General features: G+C 40.2%; 1 protein-coding gene and 1 pseudogene across 1 annotated transcript; both read right to left on the bottom strand.

The window, feature by feature from the left end:
- Positions 1-15967: 15967 nt before the first annotated feature.
- LOC132279723 (F-box protein CPR1-like) lies at positions 15968-16435 on the bottom strand. The gene has a single exon (XM_059781758.1). The coding sequence runs from the start codon at positions 16433-16435 to the stop codon at positions 15968-15970; it is 468 nt and encodes a 155-aa protein (XP_059637741.1).
- A 2766-nt stretch (positions 16436-19201) lies between these two features.
- LOC132311930 (protein MOR1-like) overlaps positions 19202-26190 on the bottom strand; it is a 47560-nt pseudogene continuing 40571 nt past the window's right edge.

The raw sequence follows: 26190 nt of genomic DNA, 5'->3' as shown, positions 1-26190 counted from the left end.
TGCTTCAAAAATCAAGCTCTTCTAAACCAAAATCAGGGTTATCACATTCATCAAGGACAAATTCGTCCTATTGATAGATTCATTCAATTTACAGATAAATTCCCAAATGAAATTCTGGACAAGTCACAACTCCAGAGATTCTTAGGTTCTCTCAATTACATTGCTGATTTCTACAAAGATCTTTGCAAGCAATGTAAATCCCTATTTGATCGACTTCAAAGTAATCCTCCTCCATATACTTCTATTCATACTAATATAGTAAAATCTACCAAACAATATGTCAAGTCCTTGCCTTGTCTTGGCATCCCCACAACTGATTCCTTCAAAATCATTGATTGGTTATGGTGGCATCCTCAAGCAGAGAGTCAGTCCAAATGCTCCTGAACAATTGGTTCGCTTCCATTCTGGTGTTTGGACAAAAATACAAAGTAATTATAGTATTATTAAAAAAGAAATTTTATCTATTGTTTTATGCATTAGTAAATTTCAAGATGATATTTTAAATCAAAGGTTTTTAGTTCGTGTTGATTGTCAAAACGCAAAATATGTATTAGAAAAAGATGTTAGAAAATATTACTTTTGTCCGATGACAAGCTATTTTAAGTATATTTGATTTTGATATAGAATATATCAAAGAAAGTAACAATTCTATTCCAGATTTTCTTACCAGAGAATTCTTGCAGAAATCTGATGACAAACTGGCAGCCTCCTATATATATATATATATATATATATATATATATATTAGTATATATTATATACTAGTAGTAGTACTCCCTCCGTCCCACTTTAAATGTCGCGTTCGGGGACTGTGACAACTGTGACTCACATTCTATGAGCCTATGACTAGTCCACTCCTTAAGTAAGCAGTTTCTGTGACTTGTGACTTGTGAGTCACAGTTTTCGAATGCGACATTTAAAATGGGACGAAGGTAGTATTATTTACTCATGAACTTTCGCTAAGGTGACTTTTATAATTTTGCACATAAACTGCGTACTTAAGGGGTGGATTAATCATAGGCTCATAGCACGTGAGTAACAGATTTTAAATGCGACATTTAAAATGAAATAAAGATAATATTATTTGTTCATGAACTTTCGCGGAGGTGACTTTTAGAAACTGCTTACTTAAGGGGTGGACTAGTCATAGGCTCATAGCAGTAAATGACAGAATGTCCACATCCAAATTACATATTCATCAACAATTAAATAGTGAGATTTTGGACATTAAGAATAAGCCAAAAGTACAAAGTTGAATTCTCGGGTCATTGAGCCACTCGATGATTTGTAAAGTCGTACACTAACCTAACCTTAACAAACAATAACAACAACCATAATAATAATATTATACTCTTTATAGCAATCAATTTCCTCTTTCAAAGATCTTAATTAATTAATTAATATTAATATTAATATTATTATTATTTTTCTTCTGGCATAGATTTTTGTAGGGGTCTCAATTGATATTAAATACGTAGTAATATTTAAGATTAAGTTACTTAATACTGCATAGATTTCCTAATTCAACTCACCAAAGTCATTTTTTCTTTTTTTTTAACTCTCTTTCTATTTTACTGAATGTCTCCGCGCGAAAACAAAAGATTAGACTTATTTATTATCGCTTTAATTTTCTTATTTTTACTTTTTTTAAAAATAAAATTATAGTTCTCATTTCTAAAACTGAAATACATAATAGAATTATGTTTAATAACCTTTTATACTTTCAATATTTTGAAAACAAAAAATTAAAAAGTAAGTTTAATAATTATTATTTTGATTTTGATTTCTAAATTCTAAGCACAGGTTTGTATCCACCAAACTCACATCCTCAGATAAACCTGCTACATCGTCTTACCAAACTCTTAAAAACTTCAACCCAGATTCATAGACTCACACAGGAATTGGAGTGGGCATATTGCAAATATTTGATTTATGAAATCAACTGTAATCAACAAGCAACAAAACCTTCGTTCCTTCTCTTTTGGAAAAAATGGCCAAGAATATAGATCAGAAAACCAACACAACACAGCTTCGGCCCCCTTTCCTCCTTACATGGACAAGGCCGCCGCCTCCGCATCCTCAAGCTTGGCTCTCGTCGCAATCGCCGCCGAAGTCACCGTAACAGACACCCCTCATGTGCTCCTGAACCTCCGCTCAGTGGTTGTGGTGGGTTTTGATGTGTATGAGAGAGGAGAGAGATGGTTGATTTGGGTTTCTACATGAAGATACAAGAAATTCCTTCCCCCTTTCTCTCTCTAGAATTCTTGTATTTCAACCGAAAAATATCTCCCCTCCTATTTCCATTACTTCTCCTATTTATAGATATTTACAAATGTTAAGACACTGCTGGATCTAGGCCTGTTCCTCCATAAGTCCTGGTCATCTTTGATGGGCTTATTCGCGTTCGGCCCATATGGCAATGTCTTTCTATGGGCCTGACCCATCTGTACCGACCGGATGTCGCGTTTGCAAGTCATATCCGGCCCATGTCATCTCGGGCCTCCTCAACTGCCCCCATCATGACGTTGACGGCCCGAGAAACCCACATGGGGGAACGGACGGTCAGATCCAGAATCAATGTTCCGGGGCTCGATGAATTTCTCGCCTTCCTGACGCTTCGGCCCTCGGGTCCCCCTCGCCTTTATAAGGCTCTAGAATACCACTTCATGCCTTTTACCGTCTCCATCATCAGTCAAATCTCTCTCTTTTTAGAACAGTGCTAAGCTTTTTCCGGTGAAATCCTTCAAGAGTCATTCTTCCAGCGGTCTTGCAGTGCTCTTTGTTACTTTCTACCTCAGAGGTTAGTTTTGTTCCTTTTTACTTTCGGCAGGCTTCTTTTTACCCTTTTAGATCCTTCAATCACTTCCACCATGGTTGTAGATCTAGATGTTCTTTGTATGAGACTTAGACTTCCTGACAACATCCAAGTTAGGGTTTGCCCTAAGGATGTTAATATTATGACCGGTGCCGGCCTCCTTCCCGGCGAAGTTTTATTTTCAAACCTTCAACTGAATGTCGTTAGGTTCCCTCTGCATCCCTTCTTTAATTATGTCTTCAATAGACTGGGGATATCCCCCCTGCAGGTAAACCCCAATTTCTTTAGAATCATATCCGTTATGCTACTGTTGATTCGTGACAGAAGCCTGGACCTTGACCTCATAGATCTTCTTCTGTGTTATAAGGTCAGTAAGATCCGAACGAACGAGCCCTTCTACCACCTCTACCCGATCGACAAGATGTCCATATGTACGGACACAATCAAATCTGAAAAGGGTTGGAGGGATAACATCGTGGGCATTAGTGGGGCTTGGTCTTCGCCGGCTGCAGAGGATTACCCAATCCCGAGCGCCTTTGGCGTCTGTTCTGTTTCCTCATATAAGAAATTCAAATCTCACAAACACGATTGTCCCTGCGAAACATGTGTTCCTCGCTTTTGTACTTTCTTATGCCGCTCCTTAGGAATATCTTGTGATGACTTGAGCTACAGTGTTTGCAGGGATAGGAGTAATTACTTGAAGAAATACGTTCTAAACGATATTCCTTCCTGCTCAGACCTCCTCACTTCAGACAACCTTTTAGTGCTCTCATCCCTCGGCTATACCATGAGCAGGCTTCAGATTCCATCCTTTGGCAGGAAGAAAAATACTCACCCAGCCACTTCTGCTGCTGGGGCAACCTCCTCTCCTGCATTAGCCTCTTCCTCAGCCACCATCTCTGACACCATCCCGAGCACGGTGGCTATTGATTCGGTTGTCAGCACCCCTGCTACCAACCCGAGCGCATCTCCACAAATCACTACAGCCCCTGCTGCCGCTGGGGGCGCTCGGGACAAAGAACGAGGCAAAATGCCTCATCCTGACAGTGGAGTCGACCCTGAGGAGGAACCTCTTATAAGAAGGACCCGGGTCTCTGGGCCGGGTGCTCTCTTGCACCGCCCAGTCAGAGCTCCTGCCCCCTCCGGGCCTGTTGCAGCTGGTGCCTCTGCTTCTGCTTCAAGCTCCCCTTCTCTTCCCACTTTACCACCATGGGCTCCTCGGTATACCCGAACGGATGGGACGTTCGTGAAGCCGAACGAGACCATGCTAAAGGATGGCCAGACTGCCATGGCGTATTATAGGAGCATGTGGACTCCGAAAGACCTTGAGGCGGCGAAAGGTCTATCCCAGAAGGATGTGTTCAGCCGCTTTCCCCAATCTGCCATGGAGGTGACTTTTACTTTCCAACTCATGAATCCTCTCATATTATTTGGTCTTGCCTTCGTCCGACCAGACTATCGGTTTAACCATTATTAATGTATATCTATGCAGACTTTGTTCGGAATGATGGCTATACAGAAGCAGGTTGAAATGGGGAACGCCAGGGCTCCTAAGTTTTCCGATAGCCTGGAGGTGGCCAATAAGGAAAACGACCTTCTCGCCAGCAAGAATACCGAGGTATTGGCTCGGCTTGAAAAAACCGAACAAGAAAGAGATGTCTTGAAGAAAGAAAACGACTCTCTTCAGGATGAGAAGGATGCCCTCCAGCTTGAAAAGAGTGTCTGGCAGACTGAGCGTGATTCAATCAGAGACGAAAAAGCAGAGCTCCAGCGCCTTCTGGCTGATGAACAGTCTACTCGGATGGCTTTTGAGAAGAAAGCTCTAGACGAGCGTACTGCTCTGATTGATACCATCAGCAGAGTGAACGGTGGGATGCTGGCTCTTCATGCTCGGTTCTCAAGGGTCGGCGCTCTTAGATATGCTCAAGGATTCCGAGAAGGTTTCTCCGACCGAGTTCCGGATGAGGGACAGACCAGCTCAACTCCAGATGAGGTCGATAAGGATTTAGGGATTGACCCTCTGGGGGTCTATGTTGACCCAGAACCCACCCGAAGCAGAGCACATATTTGATGAGTGCCAGGACATTGCTTCCTCTAGGATCACTACAGCTCCTCCTACCGCTCTGCCTCTAACCGCTCCTCAATCGTCAACTGTGGTACCTCCCATAGCCACTGCTGACGTTGGCCCCCAGCAGAATGACTCTGTTATTCATCTTGATTCCCCACCTCGTGAGGGTGAGATGGCTGATGGGACCGAGGAGGCGGGTCGGCACAACCAGGAGGCTGTCGGCACTGAGGCAGCTAGCTAGGACTCCTCCGGACTCCTCGATTCCATACTTTTTTGTAACAATGTGACTTGAATATTTCATTTTTTGTAAACCCAATGCTTATTATGAATGAGATGACAGAACTCTTTTTCTCTTTTTCCTTTGTGTTGCGCTCTGTTCAAACCCATTTTCAATATATATATACCTTTTCTCTCTTTTTTTTATATTAACTTTGTCGTGTGCTTGTTTATGGCAAGTGCTTGGCGTTCGGCTTGCGGTGCCAGCGGCCACTTATCGTGCTCAAGTGCCTGACGCTCGGCTAGAATGCCCTTGCCACTTGGCTTTTCATTTTTTAGCAAGTGTTTGGCGTTCGGCTTATGGTGCCAGCTGCCACTTATCTTGCTTAAGTGCCTGGCGCTCGGCTAGAATGCCACTTGCCACTTGGCTTTTCATTTTTTAGCAAGTGTCTGGCGTTCGGCTTATGGTGCCAGCTGCCACTTATCTTGCTTAAGTGCCTGGCGCTCGGCTAGAATGCCACTTGCCACTTGGCTTTTCATTTTTTTAGCAAGTGTCTGGCGTTCGGCTTATGGTGCCAGCTGCCACTTATCTTGCTTAAGTGCCTGGCGCTCGGCTAGAATGCCACTTGCCACTTGGCTTTTCATTTTTTTAGCAAGTGTCTGGCGTTCGGCTTATGGTGCCAGCTGCCACTTATCTTGCTTAAGTGCCTGGCGCTCGGCTAGAATGCCACTTGCCACTTGGCTTTTCATTTTTTAGCAAGTGCCTGGCATTCGGCTTATGGTGCCAGCTGCCACTTATCTTGCTTAAGTGCCTGGCGCTCGGCTAGAATGCCACTTGCCACTTGGCTTTTCATTTTTTTAGCAAGTGTCTGGCGTTCGGCTTATGGTGCCAATTGCCACTTATCTTGCTTAAGTGCCTGGCGCTCGGCTAGAATGCTACTTGCCACTTGGCTTTTCATTTTTTTAGCAAGTGTCTGGCGTTCGGCTTATGGTGCCAGCTGCCACTTATCTTGCTTAAGTGTCTGGCGCTCGGCTAGAATGCCACTTGCCACTTGGTTTTTCATTTTTTTAGCAAGTGTCTGGCGTTCGGCTTATGGTGCCAGCTGCCACTTATCTTGCTTAAGTGCCTGGCGCTCGGCTAGAATGCCACTTGCCACTTGGCTTTTCATTTTTTTAGTAAGTGTCTGGCGTTCGGCTTATGGTGCCAGCTGCCACTTATCTTGCTTAAGTGCCTGGCGCTCGGCTAGAATGCCACTTGCCACTTGGCTTTTCATTTTTTTTTATTTTTAGCAACCCATTGAAGAGGAAAGTTATTTTTATAAATTTCAGGAATTTGCACATTCATACGTACTTGATTGACAACAAACAACACCCAATAAAGCCGAAACTTAGCTTTTATTGGTAGTACCTCTTCAGAGACGTGGCATTCCAGGGCTTGCTGACCAACCTTTCCGCCATGGTTTCTAACGTATATGCTCCCTTGCCTATGACTTCTGCAATTTTGTATGGGCCTTCCCAGGGTGGCATCATTTTTTTGACTATCCCCACCTTTCTTTTCAGAACCAGATCGCCAGGGGCAAAATCTCTGTGTTTCACTCTTTTGTTGTGACTATTCGCCAATACTTGCTGGTATGATGCTAACCTTATTGCTGCAGCGTCCCTCCTTTCGTCTATCATATCGAGGTTCAATCTTAACATCTTGTCGTTCTGATCTCGACTCCATGCTAAGCTTCTGATAGTTGGGACCAAGTGCTCAACCGGTATAACCGCCTCGGTACCATATGCCATTGCAAATGGGCTCTCCCCAGTCGGCCGCCTTGGGGTGGTTCTGTAAGCCCATAGGACGCTCGGGAGCTCATCCAACCACTTCCCTTTATGGTCCTCCAGCTTCTTCTTAATGCAGGCGAAAATTGTTCTGTTTGTAATTTCTGCTTGTCCATTGGCCTGATGATGACTTACTGCAGCCAACTTCTGATTAATTCCATACTCCTCCAGCAGCTCTCTTACTTGATTGCTGTCGAGGTTCGTGCCATTATCCATGACTATGGACCTTGGAACGCCGAAACGGCAGATAATATTGTTCCAAATAAATCGCCTCACATGAGTCTGAGTCACGCTAGGATATGGTTCTGCTTCCACCCACTTAGTGAAGTAATCCGTGGCCAGTAACACATACTTGTTCTGAGCTCTTGCCGTTGGCAGAGGACCGACCACATCCATCCCTCATTGCGCGAAAGGCCACGGCGAGACGTGCAATTCCTCAGGTGGTTGGTGGATCAATGGTCCATATCGCTGGCATTTATCGCACCTTCGAGAGAACTCCTCCGCGTCTCTTGACATGTTCGGCCAGAAATACCCTTGTGTCATTGCTTTATGCGCTAACGACCTTCCCCCAGAGTGATTGCCACACACACCTTCATGAATAGCTCGCAATACCTGCTGTGACTCTGCGGGGGTGACACACTTCAAGTATGGGCCAGAATAGGATCTTCTGTACAGCTGATTATGCACGATGGCGTATTTTGCAGCATTCTTTTTGAGTTTCCTAGCTTCATCCCTTTGCATAGGCAAAACGCCATCTCGAATATAAGTAATGATGGGGTCAATCCAACTCGGTTCATACGGTATGACGTTGACTTGCCAAGGGTCAGAGTCCAAAGGTTCTTCAAAAATAGATGGCTGGGTCAATATTCCTATTGGAATCACCCTCGCCAATGTTTCACCAGAACTCGAAGCACTACATGCTAACCGGTCCGCATCTGCGTTCCTTTCCCTCGGTAACTGTATGAATTCAATCTTTGCAAAGTCCTTGGCTTTATGCAGAACGACAGAACGATATGCCCCCATCGTGTCATCCTTGGTCGCGTACTCACCATTTACCTGCCGAACAATCAACTGTGAGTCACTATAAACAGTCAAACTTCTGACCTGTAGCTCTTTGGCCAACTTTAACCCATTCAGCAACTCCTCGTATAATAGCTTCGTTATTGGTGGCTCGGAACTCCAGTCTGAGTGCTTGACTCAAAGAAGTACCCTCTGGGGTTTGCAGTTTAACCCCAATTCCGGCCACCATCTGGTTAGAGGAGCCATCCACATAAAGTTTCCAAGAGCCGCACCTAAGGTCTTCTTTCGTATCTTCAGAGTCACATTCTAGCAGGAAATCGGCTACCGCTTGTCCTTTGACAGCTTTATCGGCTCATATGTTATGTCAAATGAACTTAACTCTATGGCCCACTTTGTCATTCTGCCTGAGAGTTCTGGCTTGTGCATGAGCACTCTGATTGGAAAAGTTGTTAGAACAACTATAGGGTGGGATTCGAAATAATGCCTCAACTTTCTTTTTGCGTTTACAAGTGCAAGTATCACCCGTTCGGCCTTCGAGTATTTTCGTTCTGCCTCGGTCATTGTTTTACTGACATAAAATACCGGGTGTTGCACGCCTTCCTTGCAACGAATTAGAACGGCACTTGTCGCAACACTAGATACTCCAAGATACAAAAATAACTTTTCTTCTGGATCCGGGGCTGACAGGACTGGTGGATTCTGCATATATTCCTTCAAATGGGTCAATGCTTGTCGTTGCTCATCTCCCCAGACCTGTCTTCCATGACTCCGAATCGTGTCAAAGAACGGCTTGCAGCGGTCTGACAATTTTGAAATGAATCGACTTAATGCAGCTATTCGTCCTGTGAGGGCTTGCACCTCTCTGATCGTCTTTGGCTCGGCATTCTTAATTAAAGCCTCTGCTTGAGCGGGGCTAACTTCGATGCCTCTGCGGTTGACCACGTGTCCCAAGAACTGACCGGAACTCACACCAAACGAACACTTGGTTGGATTGAGCCTCATCCCATATCGCCTCAGCACATCAAATATATCTTGCAGATGTTTTAGATGATTATTCTTCTTCCTACTCTTTACCACCGTATCATCAATATAGGCTTCCACAATCTTTCCTATTTGATCCTTGAAAATTTTGCTAACAAGTCTTTGATAAGTTGCTCCCGCGTTCTTTAGTCCGAAAGGCATAACTTTGTAGTAGTATGTCCCTCGCTCGGTTACAAAAGAAGTTTTTTCTTCATCTGCCGGGTCCATAGGGATCTGATTATAACCTGAATAAGCGTCCAGAAAGGTTAAGCGTTCATACCCGGTGGTAGCATCCACCATTTGATCAATCTTTGGCAGCGGGAAGCTATCCTTCGGACAGGCTTTGTTCAAATTGGTGAAATCAATGCATACTCGCCATTTCCCATTCTTCTTCTGTACGACAACGACGTTGGACAACCAATCTGGGTAGTGCACTTCTCTGATAAATCCCGCATCAAGCAGCCTATCAACTTCCTCGGCTATGATTTGGTTGCGTTCTGGAGCAAATCTTCGTTGCTTTTGTTTTACTGGTTTGAAATTGGGATTGACATTCAAGGAATGACAGGATACGGAGGGATTAATTCCAGGCATGTCTAGGTGACTCCATGCAAATACATCGGCATTGTGAGACAAGAAGTCAACTAGCTCTTGCCGCTCTTCGCTGGTCAGTTTTATTCCTACTCTGGTAGTTCATTCTGGCCTGGACTGATCGATCTGCACATCCAGAAGGGGCTCTTCGGTCAAGTCAACTGACTCCTCCACCCTTTTCTGCTTGGGCGGAGGTTCCTGTAATTGCTATCTGGGGCTTGCCGGTCGGACGGGCGCCTTCCCTTTCCCAGCATACTTTAGTGTGACGGAATAACACTCTTTGGCTGCAACCTGATCCCCACGAATGTCTATCACCTTATTTCCATCGGGTCCGAGGCACCTCATGACCTGATGCAAAGTTGAGGGTACTCCTTGGACTTTGTGAATCCATCCTCTTCCCATTAGGAGATTGTACGAGGGGTGAATCTCTACAACCACGAAAGTTTCCATAAGAACTCGTTCTGCAGCTTGAACTTCTACTTCCACCATTCCGACGGGCTCCACCCTCTTGCCATCGAATCCTAACAGGGGATTCCCAGTGGGCTTGAGCCTCTCTGGTTTAATCTTGAGCCGATCAAATGTGTCCCTCGGCATGACATTCGCACTGCTCCCGGGATCGATCAGAACTCTGCGCACCAGGCAGTCCTCCACTGTCAAACTGACTACCAACGGGTCTTCATGGGGGATTTGAACACGCTGCAGATCCGTCCTGTCGAACTTTATCTGTATCGATGTGATCTGCTGGTGTAGAGTATTCACACTGCTGACCCTTTTTTTCATCTGTGCCTGCCGTAGGCGCGCTCGGAGCAGCTCATCTGAATCTTCGCTGGGCTCGGGTCGACCGTGGATAGCATTGATTATACGAACTGGTTGTGAATTGTGGGAGCTTTGTTTATGGCTCCTTTTTACTTGTTCCATCGGTCGATTCTACTCTGTCGCCGAGCCTTGAACATAACTCGCGAACTCCCCTCTAGCTATCAACATCTCCACTTGCCTTCTCAAATTCCTGCATTCATTAGTCTGATGACCGAAATCGGAATGGAAAGCACAATGTTTAGTCTAATCCCTCTGTTCGAGGGGTTGCCTAATTGGCAGTAGTGGATGAAACTTATCTTTGTTCTCCTGATATAGCCTCGCCAGAGTGACCTTCAGCGGAGTGATCAGCTCTTCCTCCCTGGACCTCTTTTCTGCCTTCGAGGAGGTCTGACGCTGCGGCTGAGCCTGCTTCTGCCTAATCTTTGCCTTGGATTTTTCCTCGGTCGACACGAGCGACGCTGTCCGAGCATTGGCTGCCTCCTCTTCTTCTAGGCGCACAAAGCCGTCGGCTCTTTCATTGAGTTCATCCATAGTCGTCGGCGTATTCACTACCAAACTGGTATGGAACGGAGTGCCACGGGTCATGGCTAACTTGAAGGCTTGAACCGCTGTAGAAGGGTGGCATTCGATCACCATACTCTTAGTGAGATTAAACCTGGTGAGAAAAGCCTGGAGACGTTCATCTTTGTGCTGTCTCATTGTGAATAGGCTTGAGATGTCCTTTGGCGGACGCTTGTTCCCACAGTACTGGCTTATGAACCGATCGCACAGGTCTCGGAAGCTACCAATTGAGCTCCTAGGCAAGTTCTTAAACCAGCTGAGCGCCGGTCCAGCTAGGCTTGTAGGGAAACATTTGCACATTAAAGCGTCGTTTTTCGTATTCAGGGCCATCTTCAACTGGATATGGTACACATGATCGATTGGATCGGTTGTTCCATCAAACAGAATAAATACTGGCATAGCAAACTTCCTTGGATGCGGGGCATTCAGGATCTCGTCAGTGAATGGTGAATCAACCGTTTGAGCCGCGGATCGGAGTGCTTCATTCTCTCTTTGGCGCCCAGTGGTAGCTCTGTGAGCTACGTTTCTGCTCTCCGAACCGCGATGAGTGATTGTAGCCATGGAGGGCCGGTAGGACGGATCGAACGACCGTTCCTCTATGAGCTCTCTTTGCCAAGGCGACGCAACTTGGCGGTGATCAACCTCTATCACCTCCTCTCAGTTGAACCTTTCCCGATGCGGATCGAAGGTCATGGCTTCGTTCTGTCTGATCTGCTCATGTCGCGGATCAACGTGAGTCGATCCTTCGTGATCCTCAACTCGACGAGCATTTGGCGGCAAATCATCCATCCTTCTTTCATCACGGTGGAGAGCTGACTGACTGTTCTCGTCCTGCTCGCCTTGATGCGCGATATTAGATTGAACACCTCCTTCTCCGGCCGAAGGTGGACGCGAAACCGCGGGCATTTGCTGATGTTGCATTCCAGCTTTCAATTCTGCATTCTCTTTTTTGAGAGCCTCGATCAAGTTCTTCAACTCCTCAAGCTTTGTTTGCTGGACAGCCTCCATCGGATTGGAGCTTTCACCTATCATTATTCCTGAACGGAGTAAAGGCATTAATCTCAAGTTCGCTAGTAGATCCGAGCTTCGTGAGTGGGAATTTTTTAGATCTGGTTTCGAATTCTCCGAATTGTGCTCATGGTTGACGAGATCTGAATTGTTCGAATTCTAAATCCGTCAGATCCTGCCACAATCGAACAACTCGTTGTTGCGTAGATCTGAAGCCACTTCTGCCAAAGCTACAGGAACTAAAATTCCTCCAGAGTAGGTCACAATCGCTCAGATCTGGATTCAACTCCCAAAGATCGAGTCTCGATCACCCGAATTGGTCTGAATCCACGCGATATTAATCATTGATCAACCAATCTTCCATGGTTCCCACAGACGGCGCCAATTGAAGATACAAGAAATTCCTTCCCCCTTTCTCTCTCTAGAATTCTTGTATTTCAACCAAAAAATATCTCCCCTCCTCTTTCCATTACTTCTCCTATTTATAGATATTTACAAATGTTAAGACACTGCTGGATCTAGGCTTGTTCCTCCATAAGTCCTGGTCATCTTTGATGGGCTTATTCGCGTTCAGCCCATATGGCAGTGTCTTTCTATGGGCCTGACCCATCTGTACGGACCGGATGTCGCGTTTGCAAGTCATATCCGGCCCATGTCATCTCGGGCCTCCTCACTACACTGATCGGGTTTGATGTGTATTAGAGAGGAGATAGATGATTGTGGCAGTGGCAGTGGCAGTGGCTGTGGTGGGATTTGATGTGTATGAGAGAGGAGAGAGATGGTTGATTTGGGTATATTATTTGATGGGGTTTGATGTGTATGATAGAGGAGTCTTCGTCCAGATAGAGAGAGATACTGATAAAAAGTGTGGTGGTTAGTGTCTTCCATCGTCGCCGGTGGGTGGGATGAGATGATGATGACATAGAGGGAGATGACGATGGGTGATGATGGTGGGGTGAGATGACAGAGAGGGAGGAGGATTATGGGTGAGTAAACTGCTACAGTAACTGAAAGTATTTTTTGTGAAAGGTGTAGAAAATAGAGAAGTAACAAATTCTCGCCTTCTCTCTCCTTCACCAATGTGAAAGTATTTTTTAAAATATGAAAAGTAAAATTATATTAATAAACATAATTTTTACATTTTACTTCACAGTTTAAAAATTAAAAGTAAAAAACAGGAATCATTCTTGTTAGTAATAGGCCCATAAGCTCCAGTCTTCAAACCTTCTTTCTTTTTCACTGGATACCCCCGCGAACTCAAATGTTTATATTTACTTGTGCATACAATCAATCTTTTAACTTCTGAAAAAAAAAAAAAAAAAAAAAAAAAAAACGACTCCCACATGTTCAATAATTACAAACCGTGAGACATGCTTAGGTATTTATGCTAAACTCGATGTTTACTCAATTACAAAAAGACTCCCACATGTTCAATAATTACAATTTAAAAAAAAAAAAAAAATACATAATCAATAGATGAGAAACTGATATTTCTTAAAAATAATAAATGACAGATGGACAAGTGGCTAATAAAATTGCTTTCTGATTTATATCATAAGATTGTCAGAATGGTTATCTAAGATGCAGAAAATAATACTGATTGGTAGACGAACAATATCTACTTAGATCAAGTGTTGGTTGTTTGCATTTTAAGGTACTTGAAGGAGGAGAAGAAAAAACGTTAAACTGCGATTATGAGAGGAGCTAAAGAAAACATCTCTGTTTGGTTTGTAATTATTGAAACAGTTTTCTGTTCTCAGAAAATTAAAAACTGTACAAAAACTCTACTTGGTTTAATTTTCCGAAAATTATTTTCTGAAAACTCAGATATAAAAATACTTGTTTTCAGATAATTATAAAAGATTGTTTTTTGAGAATAGTTTTCTGTTCTTTAAATTTTTGAGAACTGTTTTCAGAATTACAATCTAAGTAGGTCATTGGTTATCGAAAATTTGACTACAACGAGAACTGGAATGGAAGATCAAAAACCACGAGATCGAAGGTTTAGTGATGCAAGAAATGGAAGAAAGGACTACCAATAAATTTTGATGAGCATCTATTTGGGAAAGAAAGAAAGAAAGATATGCAATGGATGATTCTAATCAACATGGGCACAAGCATTCATATATACAATGTCATGAGGTTCAGAATCAACAATTCTGCAAGGTCTAGATTTCATGTTAATAGGTAGATGCATGGACACAGCTGGTGTAGTGCGTGTGTGAGAGAGAGACAGAGAGAGCATACTTGAAAGAATCCTAGAACATAATCATTGAAGAAAATATGACATTCAAAATAGGTTCCTTAAAATGCACTAGTTCCTCTCTGCACATACATTAACTAAACTATAAAGCACTCCGACAACAAGTGCCCAGCTAGTTAGCAAGAAGTTGCCAACCAATAAGATTGTAACGACCCGAAACCATAGGGGTGCGATTAATGAGGTTTAAATGACAGCATTCTTCAGTAAGAAGAAAAACATGCGCAGCAGATACTTAAAAATTCGTAGAAAAATCATTTTTAATCGAAATGGGCCAAACTAAAATTATGTCAAAACTAGACTCGAAGGATAACATGACAGAGCCACTCCCAGCAGCTAAAGCTTTGCCATTGAAATCAGTATTTAGATCAAAATTTGACTACATTGGTTGTGCTAAAAATTTACAGTATTGTGATTTATGATTGACACACAGAATTGTGGATACCCTGGCGAGATTGCACTATGTGGTATTGCCAGTCAATCACACATGCCACAAAACAAAGAGGGGGGACCTTTCCACGTGACAATATCATTGGCGTCAAAATGCCAAGAAAAGGGGAAAAAAATTAATACAACACATCACAGTGTCATTTTTGCTAAAACAGTGTCACCAACTATAAAAATCTTGACATTCAGTCCTAAAGGTCAGCACACATTGTCAAATGCATATCTGTGTAATCGCCTACACATTTGACATTTAAAAAAACAAAACCACTTCACGGCATTTGAAGAAGTACACCAGCATAGACAATATTTCACAGCAGTTTTTACGACCACCACTATAAGCCTCTTTTGTTGTAATTTCTGCAAATTATTGACAATCAATTCTTAACCTAAAAAGTAACAGATCCTTGTTATCATAAAATATATTTGAAGAGTAACAGATCCTTGCTAATTAATAGTCTCAACCAAAATCGGATTTATTTATTAATGGGTTAAAATATACATAGAGTAACCCAATCCTAACTCAATTTCTGCCTCAACCCTAACCATCAATCACAATCCACTTCATTTTTAGATTTTCACACATTGAACCTCAAATTCTAGATTGAGATTATGTAAGTACAAAGACTGAAGGAGCTAGGTTGGCCAATTCAGTCTCTTAGCCACTAGAGGAAGACAGAGTTAGGTTGGGCAATTCTGTCTCTCAACCATGGGAGGAAGACATTGCTAAGTGAAGAAGTGAAACCTGAACCAAATCCAATATTCGTCCGTGTTAAGATTTTCATGCATTCAACCCACATTTCTGTTAAAAGCTTAAGATAGTAGACAAAGTTTAAATATACATATATGTGAATCCAATTATGTTTGATCCCTCTTGAGATGAGATGAATAGTAACAATAGTATGCAAAAAGATATGTGAAGAAATGTTAATTGAGTCAGTGCTTGATACCCAAGTACCAAGAATCCACACCAAATACATGGCCATGAGCCAACTAATTCTGAATTCTTTCTGTCAAGCAGAATAAGCATTGTCATTCCATGAATCCATTCGAAGTTTTTTCTAATACAAGGAGTTAGCAAAGCTAAGAGCATAAATGGGTTTGCTAATTAACAAAAGGCACAAACCTAGTCAAAATATTATAATTTGCCGACTATGATCACAAGGTTGAAACATAATTATATAGCAAAACAAAGCACACATAATTTGTAAGAATACCCGAAATCCTCTATGGTCACCATAATAGAATCATGCTTTGGTAGAAAGTTAACAGCTCCCTGAAAACCAAACATCCTCATAAATCACAGCAACAGTTATAGAATGCCAATTCATTGATAATAGTTGAGCTTAACAAGGCTTTTCACATTAACAATCGCAGCAACTGAACCAATGCCGAGATCCACGACCCTGTTCTCTTTCAGGTCATACCAAATTAGAGTACCAAACAAATGCAACAAGACAACTTCCCTACTGGTCTTAGAATAAGCCAAAACCCTTGCACGCTTCAGGCTATGATCCTCACTGTATTTGACACTCGGCAACTTTACCCTGAAGAGTTTTGTCCATGACGACTCCACCATATAATCATTCATGACCCATAATTCAACAGAATCTTTTAAATTCTTATTATAAAATATGCACAAACATCCACATAGAACCCCCAAGGTTTCGCTAGTAAAATTTAAATCAGGAACTTGTGGCAACTGATGTTTCTCATTCAGGGGATCAAAAGCAACAACAATGTCAACCACTTCTGAAGATTCTTCACAACCAAACCAATGCAAAGCTCCATTCATGCTCACGCTATGAGTTCACGGAGTGTCGCATTCCCTTTCGAGGAAATAAGGGAAGTTCTCAATCCGCCTCCACATATTCGATTTTAAACTATAAACCGTTACTTCAGAGGGAAATGAATCATGACCATGCAAGAACAGCAAAAATCTTAATCACCATGTAATCATCACCAACAGAATCATACACTATTCCATGAAATGTGTGCCAAGCTTCGGAAAATGTCAATGGAGGTAAAATTTTGTACTCTTGAAGGATTTAACAAGGCAATGTCTTCATATGAGTGCAAACAGACCAAACCATTGCACGGACCTCCTTCTATATAGTGACTATCTCCATCTATATAGTGATTATCGGTCTCAGATCTGATGGGGTTATCGACTTCTGCAACATCTAAACGTGGGACACTACTACTACCACCAAGTTCCACGACACCATCAAGCACATCTAAGTCTACTGAATGTATTTCCTTATCTATAAAAATCAGACTCAAATTCGTTCCAGTTTCAAGCGATCGATGGAGTTGCAATTTGATGAACCTAGGCGAGTCAATTAGGGCACACCATGGTTTGGAAACGCACCTGAAACGTAGCAGATCTTTCACCGGTAGTCGGGAGAGAATGTCGTCAAACACATCATCCGGAAGCTCCGACATGGATTCCGCCTCAGTCTCCTTCAACACTAACACAGTAACACTCAAATAACTGTTTATGAAAAGCTCTCCTCGCTACCACACATTGATGGACTATCCGACCTTCTCGCTGAATGGTTAACGCATTCTCGCCAACGGCCACCACCACAACCTCCAGACGCCGCTTGATGAAATGATTGGCAATAACGATCGGATCCCTTTGACTACTGTGTGTGCCAGAGAGACGAAATCTGATTTAGAGCGACTAGAGGCTACCATTTTGGGCCTCCATTGTCTACTTTGTTGGGCTACCTTTGTTATTCTTTCCTTTCTTATCTCTTTTTCCAGAGCGTTTTGGGCTTAAGCCAGGCCCAACCTTTCTCATTTGTACAATTGTTTAAACTTCCAAATAAAAAAAATAAAAATAAAAAACATTAAATGTACTTTATTAAATGGTGTTCCACATTTTAAATGTAAAATGCATTGGATGAGTGGTTTAAAAAAATTAAAATAAATAAATAAAAACATTTTAGAATTTCTTAGCCCAGATAATGTGTGTGGGTGGGTGTTGAACAACACATATTACTATATTACTGTAGCTCTTTACCGTACACAGCATGAGTGCCAAAATCCTAACTTGTATCCGAAGAATCTGAACCAATGAAGCATTAATAAGTTAATAGCCGTAATTTGTTTGTTTATCGCGATATGAGATTATTAGTATTATTATTAAAGAATGCAGTTCAATATTGTCTTAAGGCTCATGAGCTTGTTTTTTTTTTTTTTTTTTTTTTCCTGCTCATGAGCTAGTTGACTGCATGCAATATCAATCTACTGGACACAGATATCTCTGCATAAACTTTGTTTTAAGAGCATTTGGTGCGCGGCAATTAATAGAGAAGAAGTGTGAAAAGTAGAGAGAGAGAGGGAGGGGGGGCTAAAGTAGAATACTATGTCCCATTTTAGATGTCTGTCTTTGGAAATTGTGACTTACAATTTTTGTAGTTCCCACATAGTCTTCCCTACATAGAAGTGTTTGGACATGATCTATCATTTTGTTTAATATTTTATTGGCTGGTCCTATCTCTTTAGTTTGGCAACTTTATATGTTTTGAAATTATCAGAATTTTTTTAATTAGTTTACTTCTGGATTGACTTATGAAAGAGAACACCAAGATACTTTAATTTCCTACTTTTTTGCAAGCACGATTATATCTTACGTAGCAGACATGCTAAATTAATCAACAATTATTATATAATTAATACTACCTTTACTCATTCAACAAATTCGATTGGTTGATACGAGTTGATTTTTGATTACGATAAATTGACGAAACAAAAGCCAGTCCAATAGCTGCTTCAGCGGCTGCAATAGCTATAACAAAAATTGCAAAAATGGTTTCTTTTAATTGACGACTATCAAAAAAATCAGGAAATGTTACAAAATTTATATTAACTGCATTCAATATAAGTTCAAGACACGTAAGGGCTTTATTAAACGGCTATTTTATTTATAAAAAAAAAAAAATGCACTGTAAAAATCCTAGCAATTATCATCTTCAATAATTCTCTCTCAATATATTTTTTTTATCATTCATTTCCATGGATCTTATACCTCTATTCTTTTGCTCCCATCTCAACCAATCTCATAACTCCGAATTACTACCGCAGTCTAATTATAATTTGGATTCTTAAAAAAAATTTCAATCCGAAAATTCATCTCAACCCCAATACTCTTATTTCTCATATCTACCACATTCTTAATTCCAACCATGAGTGGTTTATATAGAAATTGAAATATAACTGTTGGGAATATAGTCATTGAAAATATATATACATATTAAAATTAAAAATTTTATTTAACTTTTAAATTAATTAATAAAATAATAAATAGATAATGAGATAATTGAGTTCTACACCATGAAACATATTGGATAACAAAAAAATAGAATACCACATCATCACCTTTAAACTTACGTGGCAATCTACTTTTAAAAAGTATTTAGTTTTAGACCCACACCACATGCTCTAAGTCTCTATGTATAAAGTGGCCCTTTCTTACATAAGCTTGTGATTATATGTTATTGTAACACATCAAGAGCACAAATAAAGAACTGATACAAAATAAATACACACCATATAAGGAACACAAAAATTTACATAAAATCTATTTCCACAATGAAAATTCGATCAAAGATAAATTTCATTATGCGAAAATAAAAGATTAAAAGTTTCCGTCTCCAAACCCCTCTCTTTTTTACTCTCTGCTTTCAAAACGCTTGGCATTAAATTAGAGGAAATGACAGGCATATTGGCCAAAGAGAACAAAGCTTCGACTAAAATATACGTTACGAATGGGTAAACACACGAATGAGGAACGCATCATAAACCAGTGCTACATGGACAACCACACCTCTCTGCCACAAAATCAAGGAAGGATAAAAGCTTCCAAGGCTAAGTTTCAATGCACCAAATGCTTAGTATCTAATCTATACTTACAACCATCCTATAACTACACTCAGGTGCTCCCTCTTCATTTACAAGGTTGGCTTCAATGAATCAGTGTCCCCGAATTCTCTTCTCAGAGAGGTTCAATTGAAACGCTTTTAAGCCTCTCCGTCTTTGCTTGAAGGCCATAGGAAGAACAATGTCTTCTCATCCATAGGAAGAACCCCACTCTGCACAGAATTGCCTGCACTAGCACGGTCTGATGCATGTGGAAACTGACCCTGGACACCATGACTTAAATTGCCATTCATGTGCATTAGTGGCCTGTTTCAGAATCTGGGTTCCCAGCAGCTGCCGCTAGCTGGATGCTCTTCATCCTTTCTCTTTTAGCATCTAATGTTCCGCTAGATACTGCATTCAGTAAATTAAATTTCTAATGTTAGATTTTTCATTACACGGATTGGAACAGTTAAATAAGTGTGGCACAACAAATTACCTCCAGATGGGATTTTGTGGAAGAAAGGTTTAGGGCAGCTAGGGGAGGAGTTGACAATGGTAAACTTAAAGGTGTCCTTCCTGCTGCTGCATTCTTCTCCATCTGCAGCACAAGCAAAAAACAGTTCTTGTATTTACATTGCACTGTTAACCTTGGAACATTTAATTGCAAAAGATGTCAACCAAACCTGTGCTAAACCATCTCTTATGTATGTTAGAAATGCCTCGCTAGCATTTTGAAGCTGAGCAAATATATCAACCTAAAATATAAAGCATGAATCAAAATCTGCACAACTACACTAACAAGAAGATCCAGAAAAGAGAAATCACTTGCACTAGTATGAGAGCCCCAGCCCCCTCTGAAAGATTATAATAAATGCAAGCAAACCCTTAACATATACTCCGTAGTTACTTCATACACAAAGTTTTACCTTGGGATATAATTGGGTCATACGATAAAGTTCATAAAGACCAATAGAGCATGTTTGCTTGTCACCAATCTTCTTGAAAATTGCAACAAGTTCTTGCTGAAGGATGCACACACTATTAAGCAGATTATATCATGTACCAAAAGAAAACATGCAAAAAAGGAACTATAAACACTATTTTGAAATCAACATGGATAGGCAAAACAAACGTTAGAAAATAATATATAAAAAAAATGTTTGGAACATGCATTAACCTTCAACTGGGCATCTGCAGAATGAGTGGCAGGTGATGGATTGTTAGCGGCAGAATCATCCCAATGTGTTTGGCCAGCAGGGCCTGAAGGTGTCAGCATTCTTGCAGCAGCCGAAGTCTGGTAAGGTTACCAGATAAATAAAATAGAGCAAAAAATTAAGATAATATAAAAGTTAGAGAAAAGTCATATGAAAAGAAGCGAAATTCTCCGTTTGTTTTGACATAAAATATTTTCTTTGGAAAATATATATGTTTTTTCAGGTAAAATATTTATTTTTATTTTTATTTTTTGGTGTTTGGCAAAGGTCTAGGTTGAGGTTGAGATCGAGTCCATAGGGTGGGGCGTGTAAAATTGATGAATAAGTTAATTTTGTTAAGTTTTGATATTTTTTTTTTCGTAAATATTTTATGACAACCAAACACCAGAAAACACAGAAAATATTTTCCGAAAAATATTTTACGCTCAAACAAACGAAGCCTAAGTAATTGTGTAATTTACAAAACATAAGAACCTGAAGATAAAGATCAATGTAGGCAAGAATAATAGGCTGAGGTTCCATGTCTATTGGAACCATAGAAAGATGACCCTTGATTGCAGTCCCACGAAGCTTAACAAGCTCGTGTAGAACAGTTTTAACCATACGTAATGGTTTATCATCAGCTCCAGCTCTTTTAAAATGCATAACATTAAAAAATTGATAAGTTCATATCAAGTTAAGCAGCCAAGTGCAAAAGCGATGTTACAAAAGTGAACAAAAATCAAATAAAAAAATTTATATAAATAAGTCAATTGATACCTTCTCCTGATTTCTTCCATTCCCAGTTCTTGCAGATATACATGGATGCTTTGAAGGATGTGGTCAAAGTCAACATTACTTTGAAGAACCTGCACCAAACGGAAATGTCTAAAAGATTATAAAGGCAATAACTACAAGAGTGCAAACACCGTATGTGAGAGCTGACAATCAGATTGAAGGTGGCACATCTTTCAAAGAAACCTGGTTTCGCGTCTAACCCTCACTCTACCAAAACAATACTATGGTGGAAATGATGATGGCAGGAAATAGAATTCTAAGAAAAGTTTTAGGAGGACAGAAAATTAATTTTTGGAATTTGCCAGAGCATATGCCAGCTTAGTCAATTAACATACACAAAATGACATCAACAGAGGACTGAATCTTAAATACTATAAGTGTAAGCAAATTTCGTTAATATCATTACCTGCCGGATTGTCAAATATGCTAAACATGTATGGCAATTTTAACACTTAATGCAGTTTACCAAGTTCAGTTCTGGGAGTAAATGGTTAAAAAAAATTCCTGAATGGGTGGTATTCAATACGGATAACCTAGAAATCTAGTAGTCAAAGAACAAAGAGGCAAAATAAGCACCAAGAAAGAAATATTACCTTTGTAAGTTTGGTTAGACATTTGACAACCAGATCAGAGAACTTCTGATTTCTAGTCGCAAATGACTCATTCGATGCTGGCGACGGCCACCTTGAAGGGTCCAATGGCCGCAAGAGATTAATAAGGACAACAAATGACGATGTATGTTTTGCATTATCCTGAATTTACACACGTAGTCAATATCACAATGCAAACCACCAATATAATAACTAACCAAATGAAAGCTTTTTATAAATACTTAACAAGAATCTTGAGCATTAAAGCATTCAATGCATTTAGAAGCTGGCTGCCATCATCCATCTGGGGAACCCTTTCATCTAAAAGCCAAAGAAGAAGCTCTGTGATGAGACTGTCAAGGGTACTCTCTTTGACAGCATGAGCAAGCCGTTCAATTTGGAATGTCTAAATGCACAGTTTGGTACCCAACAAAGCAGAGGAAAGAAAAGAAGAAAATAAGAAGAAAGGAAAGGAAAATTATGAATATTCCAACCAACTAGTTTCTGCATGGTCCGGACTCGTGAGTTTATTACCTATTTCTTCACTATTAATCAATCAAAACAACATTTCTCATAAAAAGGGCAATCAAACAGAATATCAAGGAGACACAAAAAGTCAAAGCTGAAAGGTTTTACCTCAATGAGTGTTTTCAGAACATATTTGCAAGACCTTGAAGAGGCTCCTGTCAGACTCGAGTCAAAAGTCTTGGCTACCTTCAAGAAACAAGTTAACAAAATTGATTTTTTGATATATGGCATAGAAAAGCTAACCAAGGGGGCTTTGAAAAGGGAATAAATACAAACACTTGAACTGGAACAACAATTTACCTTATTTGCTAAGCAAGAAACAAGTCTATCAGCATCTTTCACAATATCATCCATTGTGCTGCCTTCGGGATCACTTGTTGCCTGTTCATACTCAAGGCACACAAGCTTCATTCCTTCAACAGACTGCACCATGAGAAAGTACTTCCAAGGTCAAATTATAGTTTCATTTTCTTATATTTTTTTTTTTTTGTGTGTGTAGTAACGCTACAAAAATCTTAAACCAGATCAACATTGGCACTAAGTGGGCCAAACGCTTGCAGGAAAGAGTCATAACGTTGAAGAAATTTCTAACTCAACAAAGTTGTCCAGAATGATTTCTCAATACTTATGGAGCATTTAAGAGAATGTATTCCTCTAGGAATTGAATTAATCATGTGGTAAATATATATATACCAATTAAACAAATTTGATGAAGATCAAGAATATGACAACTCAGTAACATAAACATATTTTCAATTATATTCTGAAATAGAATTTATACTCTGACAGCATAGTGCATAAATAAGTTAGTCCAGCTGTGTTAACCCAGTGGACATTTAGCACAACACAAAAAGTATAACCTTTTTAGTTCTTCCAAATAATTCTAATTTCATTATAAATTAGAAATATTGAGGGTCATTTAGACATACAACTTAATTTGGGGGAAAAAGTAAACAAAGAAGGAAATTATAGGTATGTATCACAGGTATGAATGTGTGCCTTTGGTGTTACCTTTTTCTTGCCAAAACATTTAGCAAGTCTATGAACTCATACAATAACAATCTAGTTTAAAAAGTCAAATATGCTGACATAAACCCATATAACATTAAGATTTTCTCAGAAAAAAACGAAGTGGTGATGTTCTCAATTTAAGTGTCAGATTTCTGTCTGTATTCCCATGCTATATCCAGTTTATAACAAAAATTTGCCTGATAACATGGCATCCAGTAAAGTAAAACTAGAATTCTAGATGAAATCCTAAACCACAGATACCATACATGGCTTAGAAAATGAAGATACAATCTAGCAAAACACATGTGAATCTAACATATCTAAAAAGTATAAATAAATATATAATGACACAAAGTAAAGTACAACCTGCTCAGGGGAACCATATGAAATCATATCCAGAGCTTCATTCCAGTCAGTTGGGCCATTTGCACTAGCAAGTGGTTGAGGCATTGCATTTCTCTCCATGTGAGGCTCAGCTTGACCATAACACTCCCTAGAACATGAAAATATTTAGCATCCAAAATAGGATAACTAAGATATAGCATATTGTTATGACAAACGCAACGAACCCAAGTTGAACCAAGAATCACGACAGAAATTAAACACGCCACACAAAGAACACAAACATTTATACGTGATTCGGCAACAGCCTACGTCGACGGTTGGGATCCGGCGAAAGTTTTCACTGTGTGTAAAATCGGAGATTACAAGTTTTCAGCCCCTCACTTTATTTCTGTACGAATATCAGAGTCTCTTTTGTCCACCACTAAAAATCCTTAGCGCCCTTATACATCGGACTACAAGAGACTAATTAGGATTCACGACCCATGAGCAAAAAAAGGTCAAAAACAAAGCTCATCCAACGGGTCGTTGGGTCATAAGCGGGTCATAACGCGACCCAACGCCAAATTCGGGCCACAATATCACACATATGAAGGTGAAACATATTTGAGAAAACAATCAGGACCGACCAGACTAAAAAAATAAATGAATGGAAAAAGGAAAAAGAAATCCAGCAGTACCTGGTAAACATTGGACCAGACACAGAACATAAAACTTCACCACTTTGCTCTGCTAAATCAGAGCTACAAGTCACAAATCAAAGAAAAATGTCAAATATTATAAACAATAAAACCAAACAACAAATTTGGTTGATTCACAATATTTAAACACGTAGATCGCAAAAGCGACATCATTGTGAATTACATCATCCAGGAAAATAAAACTTATTCTTAAATTGAGAAATATTCAACTGTTGTAGCAGATGACAACTTAAGCAAGAGCAGAAGACACGAAACAGAAAGAAACTCAACTAGAAATGGAAAAAGTTCCTAATCAAACAAGGTAAATTAGGATAAGATTCAAACAAATAGCTCTAACCGAATTACAACTTGTATGATGAATTTTTCCTCATATGAGACTAAAATTGAAATCAACTAAAAGCAGCAAAGATGAATCACGCAGGGACACGGAGAGGGAGAGAGATGCATAAAATTTTGATGATAATCATGCAGGGACACAGAGAGAGAGAGAGAGAGATGCATAAAATTTTGATGGTATGAACAAACAAGGGGTGCAGTAGAGAAACCAGATACACACCCATTTTCCCTAATAGAACGCCTTAAAGCAGCCCTAGCCTCACCAGGTTTTCCTTCCTTCCTTTTGTCCATCTCTCGGGCCTGACAAAGTACTCATTGGTAAATGGGAAAAAAAAAAGAAGAACAAGTAGGGTGTATAGTATATATACAAACCTTACGCTTAAACCTGTCACCTAACATGCTTCTCTGAGCATCTGTCAACTTTCCAACATATTTCCATATGTCATCACCTAAAAGAAAAAAACAAAAAAATTCAGATGATGAAACTGGTTGATGAACAAAGAATACCATTCTTCCAAAACTTAAGTCCAAGAAGAAGAAAAATTTAAAATAAAAATGGAACTATAACAAATTAAGTGTTCCTTTGTTCTTTTAAGAAAGTAAAAGAAAATTTGAAAACAGAGCATGCATCTCAGACAACACACCACCCAAAAATAAAAATAAAAAACAAAATCAAATAAATAAACCAGAGAGGAGCTTAAAGGCAAGACTTTTATGTATCTCAAGATTCTCAGCAGACCATTAGCCAAATCAGTACACAGATTGTAGGATCATAACTCACCAACAATCTTATAACCAGTAGCTAGAGTATTTAAGGCAGCTTTGCGTATTTCACCATCTTGTTCTGCTGTTAAGCTTGCAACTATCTGCAAGGATTTTAACCGTCCACCAATCTGTAGACAAATGATGAATGGATTATGCATCCTTTAAAAGATGACCAAAATGAGACACAGTTCTCCATGTTACCTCAGCACCATGGCTATCAATTAAAAATCCAACAAGATCGACACACTCTATCCGGGTTCGGTTGTTCCTAGAACGCAAACCCTCCAAAATATAGGGGAAAGATTTTGAGGCTGAATATGCATTAATAATTTGTTTAATCAGCTCCCGCATTTTTTCTCGTACTTTCTCAATGTTGTGTCCACACTGCAGTAGTAATATGATGTCACAATCAAGAAG

The sequence above is a fragment of the Cornus florida genome, unplaced genomic scaffold (genome assembly GCF_030987335.1).
Source record: "Cornus florida cultivar Cherokee Brave unplaced genomic scaffold, ASM3098733v1 CherokeeBrave_3.0.0_Hap2_Chr01, whole genome shotgun sequence".
Taxonomy (NCBI): Eukaryota; Viridiplantae; Streptophyta; class Magnoliopsida; order Cornales; family Cornaceae; genus Cornus; species Cornus florida.
The sequence above is the reverse complement of the archived record's forward strand: the minus strand, read 5'-3'. Positions and strand labels throughout refer to the sequence as shown.